Source organism: Diadema antillarum, unplaced genomic scaffold (assembly GCF_040938485.1).
Source record: "Diadema antillarum isolate AM-2024a unplaced genomic scaffold, OU_Dant_1.0 seq00000995_RagTag, whole genome shotgun sequence".
Lineage (NCBI taxonomy): Eukaryota > Metazoa > Echinodermata > Echinoidea > Diadematoida > Diadematidae > Diadema > Diadema antillarum.
This window is the reverse complement of record NW_027271833.1, coordinates 214,881-238,615: the sequence shown is the minus strand read 5'-3', so window position 1 is coordinate 238,615 and position 23,735 is coordinate 214,881. Positions and strand designations below refer to the sequence as shown.

The 23,735-nt window shown below is 37.0% G+C and overlaps 1 protein-coding gene across 1 annotated transcript in view; it reads left to right on the top strand.

The window, feature by feature from the left end:
- The first annotated feature begins 13,372 nt into the window (after positions 1-13,372).
- Positions 13,373-23,735, top strand: part of LOC139742314 (mesenchyme-specific cell surface glycoprotein-like) — a 33,858-nt gene continuing 23,495 nt past the window's right edge. Inside the window, exon 1 of the mRNA XM_071652891.1 lies at positions 13,373-13,595. Within this exon, the coding sequence (XP_071508992.1) occupies positions 13,373-13,595 (223 nt within the window). The remainder of the gene's footprint in view (positions 13,596-23,735) is intronic.

Here is a 23,735-nt window from a genome sequence, read left to right as displayed (position 1 = left end):
ACATAAAAGAGGACAAACATACTGTGTCGCCAATTTTTAATTTCCACACACTAGTTTTTAAAAAAGACGTTTTCATGTTGCGGTTTTACAGAGAGAGATAATACCTTCCCTGAATGAACTTCTAAGATGACGTGAACGAATCATGAATGAAGCGGTTACAATTAATGCTAACCATGGAGATGAAATGTTTGGAACTCAAACGCATGGATATTAGGTAATGGAACACTTGCAAATACTGAAGCGCAATAGGTATGTTCATACTTATTTCACTCCACTGCATGCATGGACCTAAAATACAGCGCATGCATTGTACCATCTCTCGCGTTTACTGAAATGAAATTAGCATTTATATTGCGTAATACAAGACAGAAGACTTATCAAGTAAGAAAAGCTCCATTTTCTGGGAAAAATATGCTACAATAATGTGATATATTATACATATATACATACACATGTACACATAATTATGTGTGCGTATGTTTGTATTAGATGGTTGCATGTAGACACATTAATGTATCTAAAGCTATAGTTTACAGGCAATACCGTGTAACAATGAATACATGTTTTGATATCTTTTCTTTTTTAGTACAATTGCGGAAAGCCACCCACAATTACGGATTTCCTTTGAGCATAAATGGTATACAATACAATTCTAATTATACATGAATTCATCATGGACAAGTGATTGAAAAAGCATTACACCTTTGATCACAGAACTCTGGCTGCCGAAACATTATTGTTCTAAACTGCTCTTAGCAAGCATCCCAAACAATGACGAAAGGTTACAACTTTGTTCTGGCGGGTTTTTTTTTTCCTTCTTGTAGTTTCTTTCTTTCTCTCCCTCCCTCTCTGTGGAATAAGTTGGGGGTATCATGATCGCTCATAGTTAGATATTCATAGGATTCTTTTTTTTTTAATTTCAAGTTTGCAAGTCTTTCTCTACCAGTGTATATGTTTTGACTAAGTAACTTTATTCCGAAAGGTTCACTTTATCGTTGCGAGTATAGACTGTGTAGCAACCAACCTGAAGCAACAGTAAACCTCTTTCAGTCTAAAATCTCTTAGAATTAGCCCACAGGGCTTCGTCTTTCTTATCACCAAAAGATAATCAAGACTTTATGCAGCACATACTACATGACTAACCTCTCCCTCCCCTCTCTCTCTTTCCTCTCTTTTTTTTTCTGACTTTGCATCCCTGTCCAAGAACCACAGCATCTTCATTACATCTTTTTAGTTTAAAGATAACAGACAGTGACAGCATATTTCATTAAAATATTCGAATCAACTACTCCGACGTTTCAATTCAATTCATTTCGTAAGTACCCCTGTATAAAACAGAGCAAAAAACTGCCACTGTTGCTCATATCGAAATCAGTCCCAAATTTAGAATATGTGTATTCGAACTTACCATTATGGAGAATGTATAAATACGATAAAACTTTTGAAAAAAACCTAAAAAGGTGAAGGATTATTCTTCTATTTAGGTCTCCAAGTTCACGGTTTATATTCACTTGTTTTGATTAGTTGGTTTCATTCCTACAGTGCATTGTACCAATACGGCTGAGTTGATTTGCTTTATTATCAATTAGGTCTAATAGCCATTTGGTCTGATAATCACCTTGTCTAATATCATGTCGGCTAATTACCATCCTTCGTCTAGTGGTCAGGTGGGCTAATTACCACCTCATTCATTAAGATGTTAACTAAGTGATAAACAGACCAATCCGATGTCAGACGAAGTTGGCATTGCCCATCAGGTAATAATTAGAAGAAATGGTAACTATTGGTAAAAACCATGTGGAATTTAGGGCCTAGACCAAGTTGGTTGGAGACAAATAGGATTAAACCAAGCGAATAGGCATTATGCAATTAAAGTGGGATAAGACCATGCGACAATTCATCTGTCACTTTGGGAATGTATTGTACATTGTACTCACATATTTACGGTATACTTACAGTTATGCTGTACCCACAGTTCATGTATGCTGTGTGTAATACTTTACTGGTGTGGTATTATTCAGAAATATTAGTTCTACATAGTATTGTACAAATCTTGTTACGACGACAAACCGTTACCCACTACATGCTCTTGAATAGATTTGTTAGGGTATAGACATGATAGAGTATGTACAAAGTCAGTGGACAACTAACCGTTAGCCTAACTTGCTGTGTGTAATACTTTACTGCCATGGTATGGTATAATTCGGAAATATTAGTTCTACATATTGTACTACTAATCTTGTCACGACGACAAACCTTTACCCACTTCATGCTCTTGAATAGATTTGTTAGCCTAACTTGCTTCGGAGACTACTTCAAGACATGCCGATTTTTCAAATGCTATTTAGCCGACTCACCTTTGTTTAATCTTAACAGGAGTGCTGTGTGAAGCTTGCAAGGCCCACCAGAGATTGCAGAGAACCCAAACTCACGTTCTCTTCTGCATTGCTTCAATTATTTTGCGGTTACCAGGTTCACTTTGACAACTATTCCATCGTGCTTGTAGATAGTCGGCCGATTGATATGTTCAAAAGTCTCAGAAGAAGCTCTTTGTACAGCGGTGTTGTCCACTCTGTGTACGATCAAACCACTGAGGGACAGGCCTATGTGTTTGCCCCCTTTATTTTGCCTTCACCGAAATCTTGTTTCGGCTGGCCACAAAAAATCGATCTAGGATTTAAGACGTGACTGGGCTGCACCCGTTGTTCGAGAACAAAGTCCAGCACGATTGAAAAACATGGATTATCGATGACTTTCCCTCTGCTCTTATTCTTTGCTCTTACCCATTGTGGACACCCCATTTCAAGTAGTTTGATCGGTATTTGGAGCCCCGGGTCAAATCAATGGCAGATAATGGCCGTCGCTAAGGGACAGGGCGAGAGGAGCAGGGAGAGACTTTAAGAAATCCGCCAACCATAGCACGGGACATTCACTGGGTGCTATTTTCCGCATCTTGGAAGTCACACGTGATTGGGACCAAGTGATGCCTATGAAAATAATCTTTTTCTGTCTCTCTTTTCCCCAGCTATCCTCAATTTAACAAGTTTATAAGGACATCTATCCTCAATTTAACAAGTTTATAAGGACAGAAAGTAACATATTTGGTTACAACAGCGTATTTCTGTTTAGCCTTTCCTTGATTTTTGTAATTTTCTTCTTTTCTTTTGGTGCAGATCCGATGTTTTAGCGAATATTATCGGAATTCAGAGGTATTAGAAATTCAAAGTGAACCTCAACATTCAAACAACAGGAAGAACTCCTACAAATTTCAACTTAAAACTAACAAAGAGTTTTAATTTTGATCGTAAAGATTCCAACGTCACACACATCATAATTTGAGTGAAGTAATTCTTTATCTCAATTGATTCTGAGGTATAACGGATTTTTTACAACTACACGGTGAGATTATTATTATTTGACGTTCTCTTGGTGAGTTAAATTAATTTTCTGGCCTGGATATGGACGGTTAATTAATGGAGTCATTAAAGTAGATTTGCCATTCCGTTGAATTGATAATGAGTCGGCCGATACAATACTTATACCGTCTAGCCTTGAATCTGAGCAAGTGACGTAAACAATTGTTGCTTAACTAGTCAAAAGCCGCTTTCCTTGTAAACTGAGATATTCTAAAGTGATTATAACTTTGCAATGACAAAGGCATTACGATCTGAAGCTCCAGTTTCGTCTATGCATGTATCTGCAACGTAGCCGAGAAGAAATTGAATATTTCTCTCCCTTAGTTTTATAAATTTAATCATTTTCTTTTTTCTATTTAGCTCAAATTTGGAAGGGTAAAAATCCAAGAAAACGAGAACAGCATAATCTGGTGAGCGAACTATTGTGATGGCAATGTTAAAATCGGACTAGAATTGTAAAAGAGAATCTAAACGGGGTCCTCTCTGTGAAGTCTCCAACATGTCCAATGGCCGTAGTTAGATTGATGGTCAGACGGATTGTGAGAATGCACTTTATCATAAATATATATGAAAGAAAGAACGCCCTCATGTTCTTGAATGAGCAGCCAGCATGGCAGTACTTCTCCAAAACCCCCTCAAAAAAAATATTCATTGGTTCATAAACCAGTATATTTCCAACAAAGAAAAATGTCCCTATTTTGACTCTAAATAGTGCGTTTACGGGCACACCATTATCACAGCTGCATGATTCACACTTCTCACGGGCATAAAGCATGCACACTTCTACAGCTCTGCGTTATCATGCCAGTGCAACACAACCTCACTTCACCGTTAGCCCTCTGAACGACTATTTTCTCTTAGTATAAAGTGGTAAGATTCAAACAGGTACTTTATGCTCTTTTGAACCATTTTTTTTTCTTTAGCTTCTACAAAAGTTTTTTTTTTGTTGAGGCCCAGTTTATTTATAGATCGAACACAAATCTTTTCCCTTTTTATTTTGGAGGACATCTCGCAGCCATGGCAGCAAATCTGCGAAAGCTTCGCGGCTCACTTGTTAAGAAGCACTGCTTTTATTATGATAATTCATTACATTTTGCAACATAACGTGGGGTCGAATCTTCATAGCAAAGCTTTGCTTATGACGGTAGTGGCCTGAATTCCATTTTTTCCTTAAGACATTGATATGAGTGCTTGTAACAATACAAATATCAACTTATTTGTCAGAGATTTTACATACATTAATTGTGTTCATTTTGCATATTGTTTTGCCGACACTTTGTTGAAGTTCGTTAATTGTATTGATGATAAAAGTACAGAAATAAAACCGAATCAAAACAAAGTAAGGAGGATTTTATCCAGCAAACAAAGTATATAGTTATTGCATATACAATTGTCCATTTTGTTGATAAGGTGATTATAATCTCTATAATTATGCTCAACAACACTGGAAGTGGTCAAAACTTAATTCAACTACATAAATGACTACCTAGCTAACTAAGTTGCATATATTGTTTAGTGTTATTTCTTTAAAAAGATTCCACTCGTCCATCTCTGTATTTTATTGAATTTCTCCCTTTTTCTGGTAATTTTGATTCTCTTTTATTGAACGTAAGCAATGAGAATCGAGAGAAAAGTCATATAAAACGGAAGAAAAAAGCAACAGCAACACAACTACCTCCTGTTACATGTCGAGAGAGATAAACAAGTTCCGAAGAAAACCGTTCTGCTTAGTAACGATACGCTGTATAACTGTCGACCTTGTATGTTCTTGAAGAAAATATCTAAGTTCATCTTGTATGAAGGCGGAATGGTCTAATAACCGATTTGATACGGTCTAATTCGACAAGTGAGCTTGTGGACTGAAATACAGAACGTTGATATAAATTCGCCCACGTTCCTCAGATCGAGCTGTAAACGCAGACCTACAGGAAAGTATATATATATATATATATATATATATACGACATGCACATTTTTTCTTAGAATAAAATGTCTTCAGTTTTACACTTGAATATGCAATTTCAAGACCTTTAAAGACAGGGATTCATGTCACCCTGGTTAGGGCCTTTAGCATGCAAGAAACGAAATATCGACAGCTTCAAGCTTCGATCTCTAGAATGGATAATTAATTAGTATAAGTACTATCGTTTTCAATTAAAGGATAGCCGGTGTATGTCATCGCTTCAAATGTCACCTCTGTATCTACATGCCAGGCCTTAATCCATTCAGGAAATACATGTGTTACTTTACCTGACGACATTTCTTTCTTGAAGGGGGCAGATTTCTCATTTCACTGCTTACAAGGTGAGGAGGAATGTTAGAACACGTGATCATGAGAAGTTAGGACCTGGAGATTACGCTTGGATTTCGGAAGTGTTTAGTTAAGTTCCTGTTGTGACCCGTTTCACACATTTCTGCGCTTTGCGTTCAGCTATAACGTACATTTCGTGACCTTACTGCGTATATACATATTGATAATTTTGCAGGACTCTCTTTTCGTATGAATACTAAAGTTAGCTCTTATTGTTTTTTTATAGTTTTGTATGGAATCATACAATTATACTAATCTGATCCTATAATTGCGAGTACATTAAATTTGTGGAAGCATCTGATACCATCGCTTTTGGTTGCAGAGTTCGCGTTTTCCAAATTACGGAAAAAGGGAAGTTCAATAACTCAGAAGAGCCAATATGCAAATGGCTGGAGTAACAATATGAGACCAAAAATTAAGGTTCGGATGTCCATCCCATCAGCTACAACAACAACAATCCTGCAAAAAAAAAAGGGGGGGGGGAATGAAAACAAAATGTCTCTGCAAATCCAGCAAACTATATCATGATCAAAAATAGGCCCAAAAACTGAGCTGTTACTGTCTTATGATGCTTCGCTGTACGAGTATCCACGCTTAAAGTTTATGCAGCAGTTAAGAATTTTGTGTTGCAAGTAGTTTCATATAGAAACTGTAGGTGAAGGCGTTTATGTTGTTACCATAGAAACTGAGCTCTTATACGCAGCTTCCCACCCATTCCCAGGGCATACTCCTCCTCATCAGTTCCGCATATCTGCGTATACATTGAAATTGTAATCAATGCTCATGGGTCGGGCTCGATTTGCGTTGCCATAATTTCTTTCTCTAAGAATGGGTGTTGCCAGCATTTGATCAACTTCTCGACATTTTACGCACATGCAGTAGGTGGAGCACCTTACGAAGGAACTACACACCATGCTTTAAATGACTTCCTAAAATCACGGAAGTTAAACTATACCGTTGTCCTTATCCTCTCTGTGGTATATACTTTCAAGGCGAATTAACGATATATGTTGCAAAGTGAGTACGGTAAGGTCTATTTTGCTCTATGATCTATTGTTCAAATCACAAAGGCCCAATTCTGTCAAGAAAACCCTCAAAATACTGCAATAACACGCGTCTGGGCAAAGGTATTTTACATCTAAAGCTTCAAACATCTTCGGTTCGTGAAACGACATTCCATCAAATTCAGTGGAATTCTGTTCCCTTCAACTGAATTTATTTTCATGTATACAGACCAAGAATTATTATTTCTTTTATTTATGCATGTGAAATTTTCTTATTTAATTTGTGTCGTTTGATGTAACAATGTTTTCGTCATTCGGCAAAGAAATTTGGTGTGTGTATGGGTCTAAATCATTTAAACCTAAACAAAGATACGAGGTTACTTCTGTTATTATGATGTTATGGGTAATTGTGTTACTGCAGTGGCGGATCCAGAGGGGCCGCACTCTTACGGTATTCCTGGATCCGCCCCCGTACTGTACTTCATCTCAATGTAAGCATGATCCTGAATTTTTCGTATGTGCTCACAATTTCTACAGGATAACCTATGGCATCTAGTGGAAATAGTTTTTTTTTTCAAATTTCGCAAAATTTCTCAATTTTCACAAATGTGGCGTTCAATACGTTTCATACAAGATCCACTACAGTGTATTGCGTAAATTGTATAGCCTGATGTGGACGGCATTTCACTGAGCTGTGGGGGTGGCGGATCTCGAAATAAGCACAAAATGAAGAATCAGGGGTGACTTGACTTGGGAACCAAGTGAAATGGAAACAGATAAAACTTTTATATCCTTCAGCAATTAAGCCACGCAATAATTTACGGAAGATTACCATCGACGTAAAGAAAATTATAGTAGACAACTGTAAACACTTATCGGGCATTCGGAGATACTGATGGAAAGTTATGATCTGCCTAAAAGTTAAAAGCTACCGTAGCTTCACTACATTGTAGAGGGCTCGGCTCGTTCCTTTTGACATACAAATTGCTGGTAACCCTTTCTATGCCAGGGACTTTGAGCAGCGTGTACAATGCTATGAGTTTTTCTATGCCAATTACCAACCAAAGCACACAGAGGGTTAAGCTTTACGACCAAGACTGTACAAACCGTACACACCTTTACTTATATCCAGTCATGATGACAAGAAACATTTCATCCTAGTTCGCGATTGAATTAGAGCAAACATTGATATGAGCCTGAAATAACAAGTATTAAGCTTCTATCTCAACTTACCAACTGGGTGAGCACGCCAGTCAAATGTTGCCATACAGTCCCATACTGTATTTTGCAGCCTCCACTGCTTCGTTGGTTCTGACTGCCTTCTATCACCGATAGTTGCACAATGAAGATTTGTCAGGGGTTTCACCTGTTTAAAACCAATTCTCCCTTTTCTCTATACAAATTACAATACATTAAAAAAGAGATTTCTAGAAGTGAAACTACTTGAAAACAGTGCCGACAGTGGTGCTAAGTGCACTGAGTCGGGCAGAGTTCCCTTAGTGATCCGTCATCTTGACGCAGTTAGTCCTCTTTTGACCTGTGCCATAACCGTTATGACCCACGTTTCTCTATGAATATATTTGAAACTATATACATAACAGATCTCCTCAACTGACATCTCATTATTCTGAATGAGTGTAGGAATTATAAGTCAAATATAGAGGAAGAAATCACACATCTGCCGCTACACAGCTCCTTTCTAAAACATTTGAGTTGTGTTTGTTTGTTTGCTTGTTTTCGGTGTGTTTTTTAACCCAAGTATGATAAGTATATAGGTCCTAGGCCTAGTGTAGAGTTAGATTAAGATTTAAACAGTACCAAACTGTTACTTTACAAGCCCCGTTTGCCAATTCCACGTGTAAAGTTCAGGGTCAGATTTTGAAAATAATCTTTAAATTGGAGCACTTTGTTTTTTGTGGCGCAGTCTTGATCATCTATTTTTATTTTTCTTGCTGGATAAGGTGTCTTCTTCTGAAGTAGTAAACGGTCTGAAGAAAAACAAGTGGAAGAAATATTGTGGACATGAGTGGCGATATTGAGTCAGAAAAATATAATGATACCTGAATACAAAAATGAATAAGTAATCAGATGAATGAATGAATGAATAAATAAATAAATAAATAAATAAATAAATAAATAAATAAATAAATAAAAAAATACATACAGTTCCACATGTAAAATTCAGGGTCAGATTTTCAAAATAGTCTTTAAATTGCAGCACTTTGTTTTTGTGGGCCAGGCGCAGTCTTGATCATCTTTTCTTTTTTTTTTTCCTATAGCGTAATGCTGGAAAAGGTGTCTTCTTCTGAGTAGTATATATGCGGTCTTCTTTAAGAAGAAAAAAAATAAGTGGAAGAAATAACTGTGGACACGAGTGGCGATATGGAGTCAAAAAATATAATGATACCTGAACACAAAAAATATAGGTTTTCCCGGCCCAATATCGCACTTTTTTTTCAGTCCAATTCGTAATAGCTGCATTCAATTTAGGACAATTTAGCCTAGATAGCATGTTCCGTATTTCAATTTTATGATGTTTTCAGTCAAATTCATTTTAGGGCATTCAAATTACCTTTAACATCATTCGAATCAGCACTTTTTCAGTTCAAATTCGTAAGACAAGCACCATTTCGCAAATCGTTCATTCAATTTAGCATGATATAGTCACGTGATCACGTATACGCTGCGCTCGTTCATTCGAATTCATTCTTGGGCATCCAATTTCGCATTTAATGCAGTCAATTTAGCAGACACGTTAATGCTTTTATTCCTTTTTTCCATTTTCATTCATCATAGGTATTATTTGCAAGCATCTTAACATTTCATATTTTCGTTTTCATTCTTTATTCTGATATCACCTTTGCAACAATACTTTCAAAATATGTGTATATGTTTATAATGTTATTTCGTTCACAGATACATTAATCTTAAGTTTGTTTTTATATTAATTGGGAGAAGGAGGTTTCAACTTACATTGTGATTATTTCTTTCATCTGCATGTTTCATTATTTTCATTTGGCATGTTTGGAGGGTGCTATATTGCGCTAATCATCATTAGGAATAAAGTTTTTGGATCAGTTCTAGCCATCAATGGTCAAGGTTGTTACCCTCAAATGCTTCTATGATTCTTTTCCTGTCTTCTTGAGAGATAACACGTCTGATCTAACTCGTGCTACCATGACTGGACATAAGAAAGTGAAGTGAATCTATGGTACTGGTACATGTATAGTTCTGATGACATTGTATGAAAGAAGAGGGGCGTTACAGAACAACAAACTTGAAGTATTTAGGGTCAAAGATACCTTTGCTATATACTTAACAGTGTGTGGATGAAACAAATATTCACATATAAATACGTATATATCACCGTTCTGACCTTTTCAAAATAGAAATAACATTACGTTAATTTGAATGAACATGATTGGAATTTGACTGCTCATACGCGAAATTGAATGACTGAAGAGCATGTGCCCATTTGAATGCCCGTTTTAAGAATTCGAAAGGCACATGTGCGAATCTCATTGATCAAAATGCTAAATTGAACGAACAAGTTACAATTTTGAATGACAGAATGTGCAGTGACGAGGATTTTCGCTAAATTGAATGAACCTTTTATTAAATGGACTGACAAAAGTGAGAAATTGGCCAGGAAAACCTATAAATAAGTAATCAAATGAATGAATGAATAAATAAATAAATAAATGAATAAAATAACTAAATAAGAATAGATAAATGAATGAATAAATAAATAGATAAATGAAAAAAATAACTTGATAAATATCAAAAATATATAATATTCTTGCCTGGATGGTTTCTGAAAAGTATTACAGTATTGAGGAGGAACCATTGAAACAGTGAAGAAATACTGAGATCGACAGTCTTCGAAGAGTTTGAGAATTTATGTTCTTTTGGTGAAACAATAATGCACCTCAGTTTAAAAAAGTATTCGAGGACGAGCAAACCGAAGGGAAAACCCCCATGCAGGCTCACTCGATTGTAGAGTCAGTCAACGAATTAGGTGGGGCGGGAGTAATTAATTTGTTGATGTGTAGTTGACTGGGCGCGTTGCAATGATTAATGATTCACTCTCATGCGATCATTTTTTTAACCTGTGTAGTGATGAGATTGATTAATGATTACTCATTTTTGACAGATACTTTATAAACATGATAAATGTTCGATTAATAGCAGTATTATAGAAGCTCATCAAATTGTCAAACAATATAGGCAATAGATTCACAGAAACAAAAGGAAGGTAGCATAATCAATAATTTCCCTTCACCTCCGATGCATGCTCTTCTCCTCTCTCCCTCTCTCTCTCCATCTCTCTCTCTCTCTGTCCAACCTCTCTCCCATAGCTTTCATCATTCACCTCGCGACCCGGAAGTCGTACCGGAGACGTGAGAAGCCGTTGAGATCATTCGTCGCTAACCGGCTCTATCCTCTGCGCTGCGCATCAGTTGGAGCTGTCATTGGCCAGCCGTGTCCACTCTTTGATGCTGTCCATCCCCCATTTGGGCTGCCCACCTCTACTCCTTGTTTCACTACATGTTTAATTCATTGCGTTTCTCATTGTTTTTCTCTCTCATATACATGTATATCATATATGAATTGTACTTATAAGTGTTTAAAGCTCTTGAAAATTGTAATTAGTGTGTGCTTAGGAAAAGCAAACTCTTTGGTCTTTTCACCACTGATATGATAATTGGTCACACACACATAATTGGTCACACACATCCACCAAAACCGCTAATAGTGATGCATGAATAAAAGCTGATTATATCGTGCATCAAGACTCATGCCTCCTAGAACGTAATGGCCCGAAACTATCACTGATATCCTGTGCTCGTATAATAGGGTAATGAGTGATTAAAGAAGTGCGGCCTCGAAGATAGGAGTTTACCGTTCTTGCCTAGCTCGCTCATGACAAGTGTCGTTGCTGTTGTCGTCGTTGTTATCAACTTCTGTTTCTAAACTTTTTAGCACTCCGTGGACTAATGTGGTATTTTATCATTCCTTTCCAGTATTTTACATCTCAATAAAATGTTCATCCAAAACCCATTTCTTAAAAACATATTTCTCGTTTTCATTTGCACAAACAAATGCTGGATTCACTGCTTCTTTGTATAAAATTTGTTACACGCACCCGACACAAAACAAAATGAATAATGTATCTCTCATCGTAATGATATCTTAGATATTCCTCTTCATTATGTTAAGAATTGGAACTTTGTTATTCAGCTTTTGTACGAACAGTTGTTGCTTGATCAGAATCACCACGCAATTCAAATCATCATTTCTCTTCTCTTTAAAACGAAAAGGAATATATTCTAGATTAAACTTCATCAGTACCCTAGAGCTTTCATTTATTCATTTTTCTATTTTATTCAAAATTGATCTACTAATCTTACATCCTTGTTGCTGCTTCAGCATACCGAACATGCGTAGCTTCTGCATTGTGTGGTTAAAAGAAGAGTTGGTCTATTCTTGCTAGCTCGCTATCAAAGTAAACATGTTTGGTCACTGCTAACAATAACTCCCACGAAGTAGAATCATACGTCGACCTGTTGTTGAATCATTGTTAAAATCATTGTTATGGCAGCACAATTGAATAGCCATTGTTTCCTCGAGTACAGTAAAATAGGATTGACGCCTCCCTTTGGTCATTGTTTGACGGGGTGGGGTCGTTGAATCCTAAGAGGTTACATCAATTTCGTAAAATAATATCAAGATTTTAATGGCTCCTTCCCGGCCCCTTTGGTTACACTTTTTTTTCTTTTGTTGTTGTTGTTTTTCCTGCCCATGCAAAACACACGTAAGTTCGAATTTTAACAGCGTAGATCTATGTTTGTATTGTTCATTCCACTTCTACCACGTACGATCGCAATCGCCCTCTCACTCTCAAACTTCTGTTCTCGTCCGTCTACTTCTAAACTGAACCATCTGCAGTCGATCCTACAACACCTCTTTCTTTCTGCCTGTTTGTCTGTCTGTCTGGATGTCTCACACTCTCACTCTCATTTATTGTCAGTCTATTTCAGTCACAGGTTGAGAAATCCTACAGGGAGCGCTTTAATACTCGATGCAACACGCCAAGATTGAATGTGCGCATGCGCGGACGGCTTTAACCCGGTGAGTGTGTGGCTTTGGCGGGATCTAGTCATATAAATAGTACCACGAGTCGCCCCACTCCTGTGTTGGAACAAGTTGCCTCCTCGTGTCGGGCTGTGCAAATTTAGAGTCATTTCCTGCCTGTTCTCAAACTCATCCGCCTCTTCGCCTCTTTGCTAGCGCGGATTTTGAAGGGGCAGGGCTGAAAAACAAACGGGCAAAGGGGAAGAGAAGGGGAAAGAGGGTGCACACGAGAAGAGCATAGAGTGGTACACAAGGCCACTTCTTCCTAGCGTGTTGTGAATCTTCACGAGTGATCCAGGCATAGGCCCTGCGGTTTTTCGTGCAGCCTGGCTGCAAACACTCGCCTTTAAATCTTTGCAGTTTTAACTATCAAAACTGCACAACTCTTGAGCACCTGAAGCTGTAGTTACATTTTGTCAATCAAATCTGTAGATCTGTCCTCTCTGTTGGAAATCCATTTCACGAGTCATCGCTTTCCAATTTTTCCTGCTCAAAACTTTTTGATCATGATGTGCATTCGCGCGTTGTTGGGTTTTCTCTCACTATGTGCATGCATCGTCCATGCGCAGAAGAAGCGGCCAGAGAAAACAAACGTGTTTACGATGAGACCTGTGTCTACTATCTATCTTCCACATGGCTACCGTGCTGGAAAGGCCCTATGGGGGCTAAATAAGGATGCAGCGGTTCAGACTGCCTACGACATGGACACAAAGCTAGCATACTCTGCCGGTAAGTAGTGGACAATAAACTCTCATATTCAAGCTTAGCTACAGATATAATGTGAATTCATAAAGTAACATCTTACGCATTCTTACGCGGCGCGTAAAAGCAGATTCATAAATCATTTGTACATTTACTTCCATCGATTAAAATTATACTTTGTAATTACAATAACAAAGTCGAGTCGAGCATAGATATGAATTTTCATGTATTTTTGTAGTTCGATGTTTTATTCGTCCACATTTTAATAGAACCGCATGAAAACAACGTTCAGATCATCATTAGATAATATATTATGTTCCAAAACTGACGACGCAATGTCATACGTTAATTAAACCACTCTATTGAAGTGGCATCTGCCCTTCTGCACCAGGTACGTTTAGAGATATTGCTGACATATTCATGTGTCCCCTATTTTTTTTTCTTCACCAATGCATCGTTTATACTGACAAAATCCGATTTTCAGCCTGCCACAATTTCAACTGGTGAACGAAATCTGGTAGAAGACAGAAAGTGAAGTCCTTTAAATTTCCTCTAGAAAGGTGATAATGAGAATTCTCTCTCCGACGTCATAATAAGTTTACACAGGAGATAGATAGAATGATAGAGAACAAGAGAAGGTACGTAAATGTGCCTGGGTAAGTCATAAATCTTCAGATATATGCATCCAAAGTATATGTGTTATTGTCCATGTTGTTGGGGAAATGTACAGTCTTTATCGAACCATATTTCTTTGACTACCTGCAAGGTCAACGTGATATTTAACCAATCGGGACAAGTCTGCAGCCTTCAATCAAAAATTTAAACTGAATTAATCAATGTATGCTAACATGGTATAAAGAAACCTCATCTCGTAACTGACTGGGCCATTTCAGTTAAATATGGCAGCAACACTCGAGCGAGCTGGCCTCAATGTCTAATGCTATTTCCATCAGTCAACGGATGTATCAGAAGTGAGTGGACTTAGGTCAAACTGTCCCTTAGCTACAAGCATATAACATGTACATATATATATATATATATATATATATATCCATGTTGGTCGCATAATTGAAAATATCCCCTTAGGCAAGGTCTGGCCAACCTGTCCATGCTATTCTTTGTATTGTAATTTTTGTATTCGCCATCGTTTGAATGATTCATGGTAACCATTGGATTATAACCCCGTAAGCAAATCTATTTTTCTCTCGTTGATGAGAATGACACAGGTATTACGCATGGACCTGCTAATCACCCTAAAGCACATACCTCCCCGTCAACACACATGCACTACCGAAGGAGTAAATGTGGTTTAATCCATCACAAAATGATTCACGTCAAATCCACCAACCCTCCCATCATAGTTACCATTTCGCAATGTCGGCTTATCTCTCCCTCTCTCATACTCATATAATTAAAATGTAATGATATATAATAAACACTCACAGTTGTTATTTTTATACATGTATTACAGCTATATAGAGGGAGAAAGAAATATATAGGTAGATAGGAATATATAGGTAGAGATAGAGAGAAAGAGAGAGAGAGAGAGAGAGAGAGAGAGAGATGGCGAGAAAGGGAGAGATAGAAGTGAGGAAGATGGCATGCTCATGTATCACAAAAATGGGTGTGTGAAACCAGGAATGCGTATGTTACGTTTTGCAGAAATTACACTATTTGACTTTCTTTTTCTTATAGTACATGTGTTTTAAAATCACTCTTTGCATTGGAAATCTGCATACAAAATATACGCATCTGTAATTATTGAAAAACATAATTTGATAGGCAAGCAATGAAATTAAGACATTTATTTTGGTCCATTGATTCTGTGCGTGCACTGACATGCTTTGTTTTGTTTTGTTTTGTTTTGTTTTTTTTCATGGTACCGAGCAAGAATGTGGCTGCAATGTTCCTAAAATCGCTTTTCCTGTTTCTGGGAGTGGGAAGGGGAAAAAGCAGACGGGCATTTCATTATATTTGTCACGTGTATGAATGGCAAAGGTGACTTTAAATGTTGCTAAATTTGACAACAGGAAATTTCCTGAAAAGAAAAGACACTAAAATGTTTTTACAGGGGCCCCCGCAAAGCCATGTCGTTCGTGTGCCAGATACTGAACGAGAGGACAAGAGATGTACGTGCGTCAGAATATTAAACCAGACGCATAAATGCACATGTCCACTCTTGGCTGAAATTCAAGCATTGTTTCGGAGTTAAAAAGAAAGACGAGAAATTCATCGTTAGCCATTAGTATCATTCATTGATATGCTGTTCTTACAATAATATGAATGGCTTCTACTTTTAATGACTCAACTTTTTGTATAGGTCCATCAACCGACAACAAGTATTTTTATTTCAGCAACATTATTCACCTTTGTGCATTGTTATGTCAACTTTGTTTTGTCTTTGTAATCATATTTTGTCATAAATTGTTGTTGCTGCTGTTTTTTGTTTGTGGTTTTTGTCTATAGTGACTGTGTGTCAGCGTCGCTGTCCATGTCTTGCTCTCGAGCTTTTTTGTTTTGTTTTGCTTGGTTTTGTTTGAAAACTCAATAAATGAAAAACCAAGCTTAAGTCTCTCAATACTTAATTTCAAACAGATTTAAACGCACATATCGTCAAACACACATACTACAATACAGACGAATGGAACACCGCGATAAGTGTTGAATGCCAAAACTACTAGTACCTTCTCTGCCGTGTGTCTTTTTGCAAATATAAACATTAGGTGCATTATTATATACATATCAGTTAAAGAATCTTCTGAAATTATCATTATCAATACAGTACGGAAATTAAAAGATACTCGTGCCAACAACTTCAAAAGCTCATAGCTGACCAGTCTATATACGTAGTAGATCGCAGGTGCGTCCCGAAATGCCAAGATTCTGAACTCCAAGCCGAATGGATACAAATAGAAAGGATCAAGGACGGAAGAAGAGTATAGCCTTCAACCGCATAGTCCTAGAATAGCAAAAGAACGAATTAAAAAATTACCAACATCTTACAAGGGGCCCCACTATACTCTTTCTGAGAGCTCATTGCTCGCAACCCAGAGTTAGGCAAGCGGACGCGCCCATTCTTACGTAACCATAATATCACACTTGTTAGTGTCTACTTTAAGATTATTCGATTGTCATAAGGTGATGGTCATGAGACAGTGATTAATCAAGTTGTCCAAGGTAATAATCACAAGTGCAGCCCAATCGTATCCTCTGTACTTGAATGGAACAGGCTAGATCATTCAATTAGATCAGCTTCTTCCATATATTCATTTAAGAGATTGTTTAAGCAAAGTTGCTATTTGTAAGTAACACAAGAAATTCATTCTGGGCTTTATCATTCCTGTATAATAGCGTTTTAATTGTTATTTCGGCATTCTGGTGAACTCTTGCTGTGGCATGTACTTTTTTATGTTACTTTGCAATGTGCAGTATGCTGGTATGTATCTACACTGTATTAATAATATGTCATCTTCTGTATATACGTTTTGCTATTTAATGTACATATGTTCATCAACATTATTCAGAGCTCCATGGAAGACCACTATTTATTGGTGAATGGACTACCCTGACAAAAGATTAGAAATAAATAAATAGATAAATAATCAGTGGACAGCTATCTTAAGTTGAAGAGTAATCACGTGAATTTATGCTGATGTATTTCACCTACAGAACACCTTGTTATGTAAGTTTTCTTTCATGAAACGCGGTGTTATATTAAATAAATTGCGTGTATACTGTATCCCATTATACTATATTACATCTCACATGAAAAAGTATGATATGTGATAATAACATCGTATTTTTCTTTACGTGAACTAGCAATTGTAAAATTAACTGAGGAATATCAATAGCTATTAAATAATCAAAACTAATCATGGAAAACGGTAACAACTATTATGACAACACAGTTTTTGTTATGTTACCCTTATTCGCGAGAAAGGCGCCGCAACCATCCGAAGATTCTAATGAAAGTTACTTACTAAAAATCTTTTTGCTAAACAGAGATGATTTATAACTTTTAAATTTTGAGCACAACCCTGCATACGGTGTGGAGACGATCTTTGGCCTGTAGAAAATAAAAGCAATATTTCGTCACACTTTAAAAAAAGAGTATGACATCACGCATTTACAACTATATGAAGAAGCAAAAAAAGAGAATCCCCCCCCAAAAAAAAAATGTAATGGTTCAGTAAAAATACGTATTTACTCCTCTTGATACTAACATTATTATACAAAGGAACATTAAATTTCCCCCATTTCTGGTGCGTCAATTATTAGAAAAATGAAAATGTACCTTAAATTTTCATTATATAGTTTTCCATCGGCTATGTGATGGTCTGTTTAGTCTTTTCATCCAGCAATGGCACCGAAACTTTAAGATTTCATAACCTTCGAACTAATTGTCAGATTTTCCTCAAACTTCTCTAATGAGCTCTATGATGATATTGTTGCATTCACTCAATCTGGATGATATTTTGGTTTCATTCTTGTTTCAATGTAACCTTTAAGTTTGCCCAAACATATTATGCGATATGCTCTATCCTGCTGCGTTTTGGGCGTAGCTTCCGTCCAGTAAGGATTCGACCCTGCCATAAAAGCGTCACATTACACGACCCACTGCAGTGTCCACTTGGCACGTTCTTCTTTATAAAATGTCAGGTTATGAGTGGCGGAACATGACGTAAAAAGGTACATCCGATACACACGGATTTTCTTGTTGTCGTTGTGCTGCGAGAAAGTCTTCTGCGAAGTGAAATGTAAGTAGATATGTGATTTTTCTTTGGACCACAAAATGTATAACAGGTACATGAGCATTCGATTTTAAAGACTGACCATCATACACTGCTTTAAGAAAAAATAGTCATTGTAAGAACGAATGTTCTATGCTCAAATCTAAAGATCTTCTGGTGAATAAAAAAAAATCAATACAGCTAAAAAGCTTGGAATTGCTTTTGCAGGTGAGATGCGAGTTACACTTTGTTATTAAGAAAGATCATTATTCTGGAGGTGCGTTATTCCACAGAAGTGAAAAGAAGAGTCCTTTGTAATTATTTTCAAAAGGTTCATGTAAATAAGTTTTGCTGCTTTTCTTTTGGAATCCACACGAAAACACACTCACACACGCACACACATGCATGACATTTACGTACTAGATATCTCAGAGGAAGTGGTTTTGTTAGGTAGCTACGAAAACAGCTGTTTAAGTCTAAATTTGGACGTCTAAATGACAGAATTTACTGCTATAAGAGACCGCAATAATGAATGTGCATTTCCTACATGGCTACCAATGTATTGAAATAAAGTCTTTTTTTTTCACACGCGTGCACTTACGCTGCAGTTAGTTCTTTTGTTTTTAATGCGTTGGAGAAAGCTTGTGCTAATTGATGTTGCAAGGTGATAATTTTCTATTTCACCTGTCACAATGTCTGGTACCTTTTGAAACGTTGTCATGATGGCAGCCTCTCTCCGATTGATGCGTAAACATTTCCATGAAGTTAAAATGGGAACGGAAATTCAGACGCAACTGGCTGATGTCCTTTAGCGAAGTAGGCTGTGATGACCCTGTTTATAAAAAACAACAACCCTGCTTCCATCGCACCAATATCAGAATAAAAAAAAGGAAACAACACAGAAATTATGTGAGTCGGTCTATTAGTTAAATATACTCTATTCTATTAATGGTATTAGAAAAAGGCAAATGTATTTCCAGTTTTCTCTTTAGAGTCTCTTCTCCAAAAAAACTACATGCATGATGTCGTATCATGAATATGCAGGAATATAAAAGAATTGATATCTTGCAAACAGGGTTACCATCATAAATGAGATTATTGTTTGTGACAGATATACTGTGCCCCTCTGTAAGTTAGCATGAATTATGCAAGAGAGATATATTAATTATGATTCATCTCATAATCCTATTTTCGAATGAAAACCAAGCAAAATGATGGAGTTTACTAGCTCTTTCTAAATTGGCCATTCACGGTACCTCCTCACGTTCTACGCCCTTAGAGTATGTTTGGTTTTTTTTTTTTTCATGTAAGACCACGAAGATGTATTTCGTTCTGAATCATACAAGAGCTTAAACTTGGTCATATTTCATCAAAACGTTTGAATGCAATTCACGCTTGATAACGGTTATGATGACAAACAATAAAACGGACCTATAGACGATGGCCAATATCATACACGCCGAACTGTAACGAGATGCCTTTAAGAAAGCTACAGTCCTATATCATGTTTGTTGCATGTGATTATCAAAACGTCAGTCTTATATATATTTATATATTTCGGCTCTACAAAGATAGAACCTTACAAGGGCAAGATCCATTTTCTGCAATTCTTCCTATAACATGACGAAATATCTATCGTAAACTATGCTATCACCATCACTAAGATCAACGTTGGTACCACCAAAGACTGTTTTTTGGGGAAAAAAAGAACTGCAATGTTGCAATCTTTGGTACTTTTTTTTTCACGGGAGAAATTTAACAAAAAATATACTACAAAGAAAAATAAATATTGCAAAATGTCGTGTTTACAGTGTGAGGAGACTAAATCCCGATAACGGATATTTCTGATAAGAAGAGTAATACAAAATTCTGTTGATCCACCATAATTCTTGTTGGTAAACCGCCATGACAGGAACGTCTGTACATTCCGATTAACAGAATTACACTTAAACCAAGGAATTTTCATGGCGGGCACACTATCTGATGCTCACACTTTTTTTTTGGTGTATGTACTTTGAGGTCATAGAAATAAGATTCGCATACAATGTTGATGCAATACTTTACGAACTATACCTACCGAAACCAAGATGCTTTGCAAATAGTCTGCTCTGAAGATAAAGGTCTCTTTTCTACAAAACTGCTCTTACATTAACCAAGAATAATACTGTAGCTATGAATTAATGTTGAATACTTTCCATTTCTTAGTAAGATATCACCCTGCGTTAGAGTTTCTTGATTTTTATTTTGTGTGTGTAGTCCCTATGTACTTTTTCTGACGGTTTTCATGATTGTATTTCATTTTGTTCCTATCCTCAGTGGTTTATAACTTGCTTTCATCTTTCCATGGGATGCTTCTCCTCACCATGTAAAAAATAATGGATCAAGGATGTGATTAGCAAAGAGAGAGAAAGAAAAACACTTCCTACTGATATAGGCCGATATGTAATAACGATGCTAGCTTATATCTCACATTACGTTGCAATCGGTGTAAACCGACAACGTGGACGTCTCACATACACGTCCTACATCAACAACGATGATTATGCACTTCATATCCAAAATAGTGGGCGCTGACATACCGTAGACTGGCCAGGAAACCAGGGGCGCGCCTAGGGAGGAAAAGTCGGCTCTGATACCCTAGTCAGCTTAAACACGGGATCGAGAAAAGGATACCCTATCTCGGGATTTGCTCCCCTCCCTCTTTCTTTCTCCCATCAGTATCTGCTCTTTTTCGAGGGGTGAAGTGGGCGTGGTCTATCAAGCCAAGAATATTTGTTGTTATTGAAATCACCCAAATATATCGTTGTCTAATACCGGCAGAGTAATTATGACATTTAGAATGATGAAAACTTGAAAAGGAAGCTAATTCAAATCATCCCTATCTCTTAAAAAAAGCCCGCAACAACAACAGCTGTAAATTATGTGATTATGTTATCTCATCTATACTCTCCATTAACAATATATCGTACAACTGCAAGTCTTGACGAACATAAAAAAGATGGTATACTTTTGGTTGAGATAGAGAATTCAGATTGTAATTTTTGGGATGATTATCAAAAACCACTTATAAAAATAAAAAGCATACAATATTATTCTGAGATTAATTCAAAGTTTATGTGCTGAATATCGCTTTTTAAACGGCTGAGATATCAACAACTGAAGAGGTCCTAATGAAAGGTGGGACCTACCTTTTATTAGGACCACTTTTTCTTTTTAAATTTTTGTTATTCTCGGCCATTTCAAAACCCGTTTTCATCACATAAACTTTAAATTCCTCTTAGAATTGTTTGCGCTTTGACATACGTGGTTGTTTATTATCTCTCTCAAAAGTGAAATTCTGAATCCTCCATCTCAACCAAAACTATACCACCCCTTTTAATATTTGCCTGTGACGTGTGCTCACAGACATGACAATCCCGTTTTTGCACTGGCATACTCAAAAGCCGTTTCGACAATTCGAAAATATGTGCCATCAACACCTCGCTGAATCGAATCTTGGTTTTATACATATAGAATGACATGATCCCGGACAAGCCCCCAATTATTACGGAGGGAAGAAAATATTCGTGGCACAACAACTTGTCACACGTTCCACTTCTGCCAACAAACAAATCACCACCACACCAGACTTTATTATCAAACAACAAAACTTTATTTCTCCTCTCGAATCGGGCGCCATCGTCCCCAATCTCGATCCATCCTCTGCCCCACGTGGGCCGAACATGCCACACCCACTTTGCATCAATGCATATTCATGACAAAATGGTTAGCTGTTTAAACAAATAGAGTGGCTTTTATCTCACATTCGTGTAGAGTAATGTTATACCTCAAGGATTTCGTAGCATCGTTTCCATCTTATCCATTTGTTTGGGCTGCAGGTGTAGATGATATAATGTTACATGTAAACACTCCTCGTTTAGTTTGCTCCACTCGACTCGCACTAGCGGAAATAATGGTCATAATATTCACCCAAATAAAAAACAAAACAAAATAAACGCAAGTTTCAAGCGTCGTCTACTTCTAACTGCACTTAAACTGAAAGTACATCGCACTAAAACAGAGCTCATCCCAGATTGGTAGTTTGCTGGAGTAATGGCGCAAGGCCAGTTTTTGCCCCCTCCCCCACCCCCCCCCCCAAAATATATATATATAGGCCTATATATCACGTTAAGACGATGGTATATAATATGCTATTTTTTGAATCGATCAATGTTTCTCTAACCTGTAATATCAGCCTATGGCATGAAATTGATACGTTAAAGGTATTGAAACTCATGTTTTGTTGTCATTACATGCCGATTGAACACAGTATCTCCAGACCTAGCAACGTATCGCATGTTGCAGTAATTGGACCAACATGGTCACTGTCGACATGATCGATATCGCTGAAAGCTTGAATGTTTTGTGGTTTTTTATATTAATTCATTGTATCCTGTTTTTACCTGTCAGCCTTGTTAAAAAAAAGCAGTTGATTGCAAATAGCCAGCGAGCGTATATTTTCTACGTCAATCATGTAGAATATGCTGCAAAAATAGATCAATTTTATTCTCCTTGCTGGTACAAATAATTTGACTCTGTTTTGTATTTTTCATGCTTTTTTGTGACTGCGAAAATAAAAAACATAAACTTTTTTCAGTTTTCCAGTAAATTATCAAGACGCAGAACCCACTACAGCAAAATATAAGCTTGTAAGCTTGTAATTTGAATCATTTGATAGTTTGCTTGTTCCAAACATTATCGATTCGTTTTTGCAAATCACCCATCACTGTACAGGCATGCTAACCTGGAAACATTAAACTGCACATTACTTGAATATGAGACCATTCTAAAGAAATGAATCCCACAAGGATTGGAACAATCATCCCCCAGCATTCCCACTGATTCCCACTGATCAGTTGCTAGCCATCCCCTGTTAGAAACTTCTCGACCACGTGAGGAAGTCATCGCTGAAGAGACATCAACAACAACAACAACAACAACAACAAAGACAACAAAGACAACAACATTAGCAACTTTTTTTTTGTATAGCAGTTGAGCACGGTATCGAGGAAACCTACTCGCTCTGCATCCTTTCGCGTTCAATCACGTGTTTGAGATTCGATTACAGTTTCAATTAAACGATCATTAAACTTGTTTCTTAGTAACGGCAGCAAATAGAAGGAGGAATGCCAGGGAGAAATGCAATAGTGAATGCCATTTTCATGACGAGGCACTGTCACGCATTTCCGTGGATAAAGTGTTGACAGTCTGGCTAATTTAGCAAACTTAATGAACTTAGTGCAAAACATATCAACATGTGTATATGATTATATTACATAATCATGGGGTTAAGAATAAACCAATGAAATGAGAGGTACAATGTAATCTCGAAGAGTATAGAAAGATCATCAAACAAGAAATCAGGATTCTTTTCCCTAAAAAGATTACATGACGGATT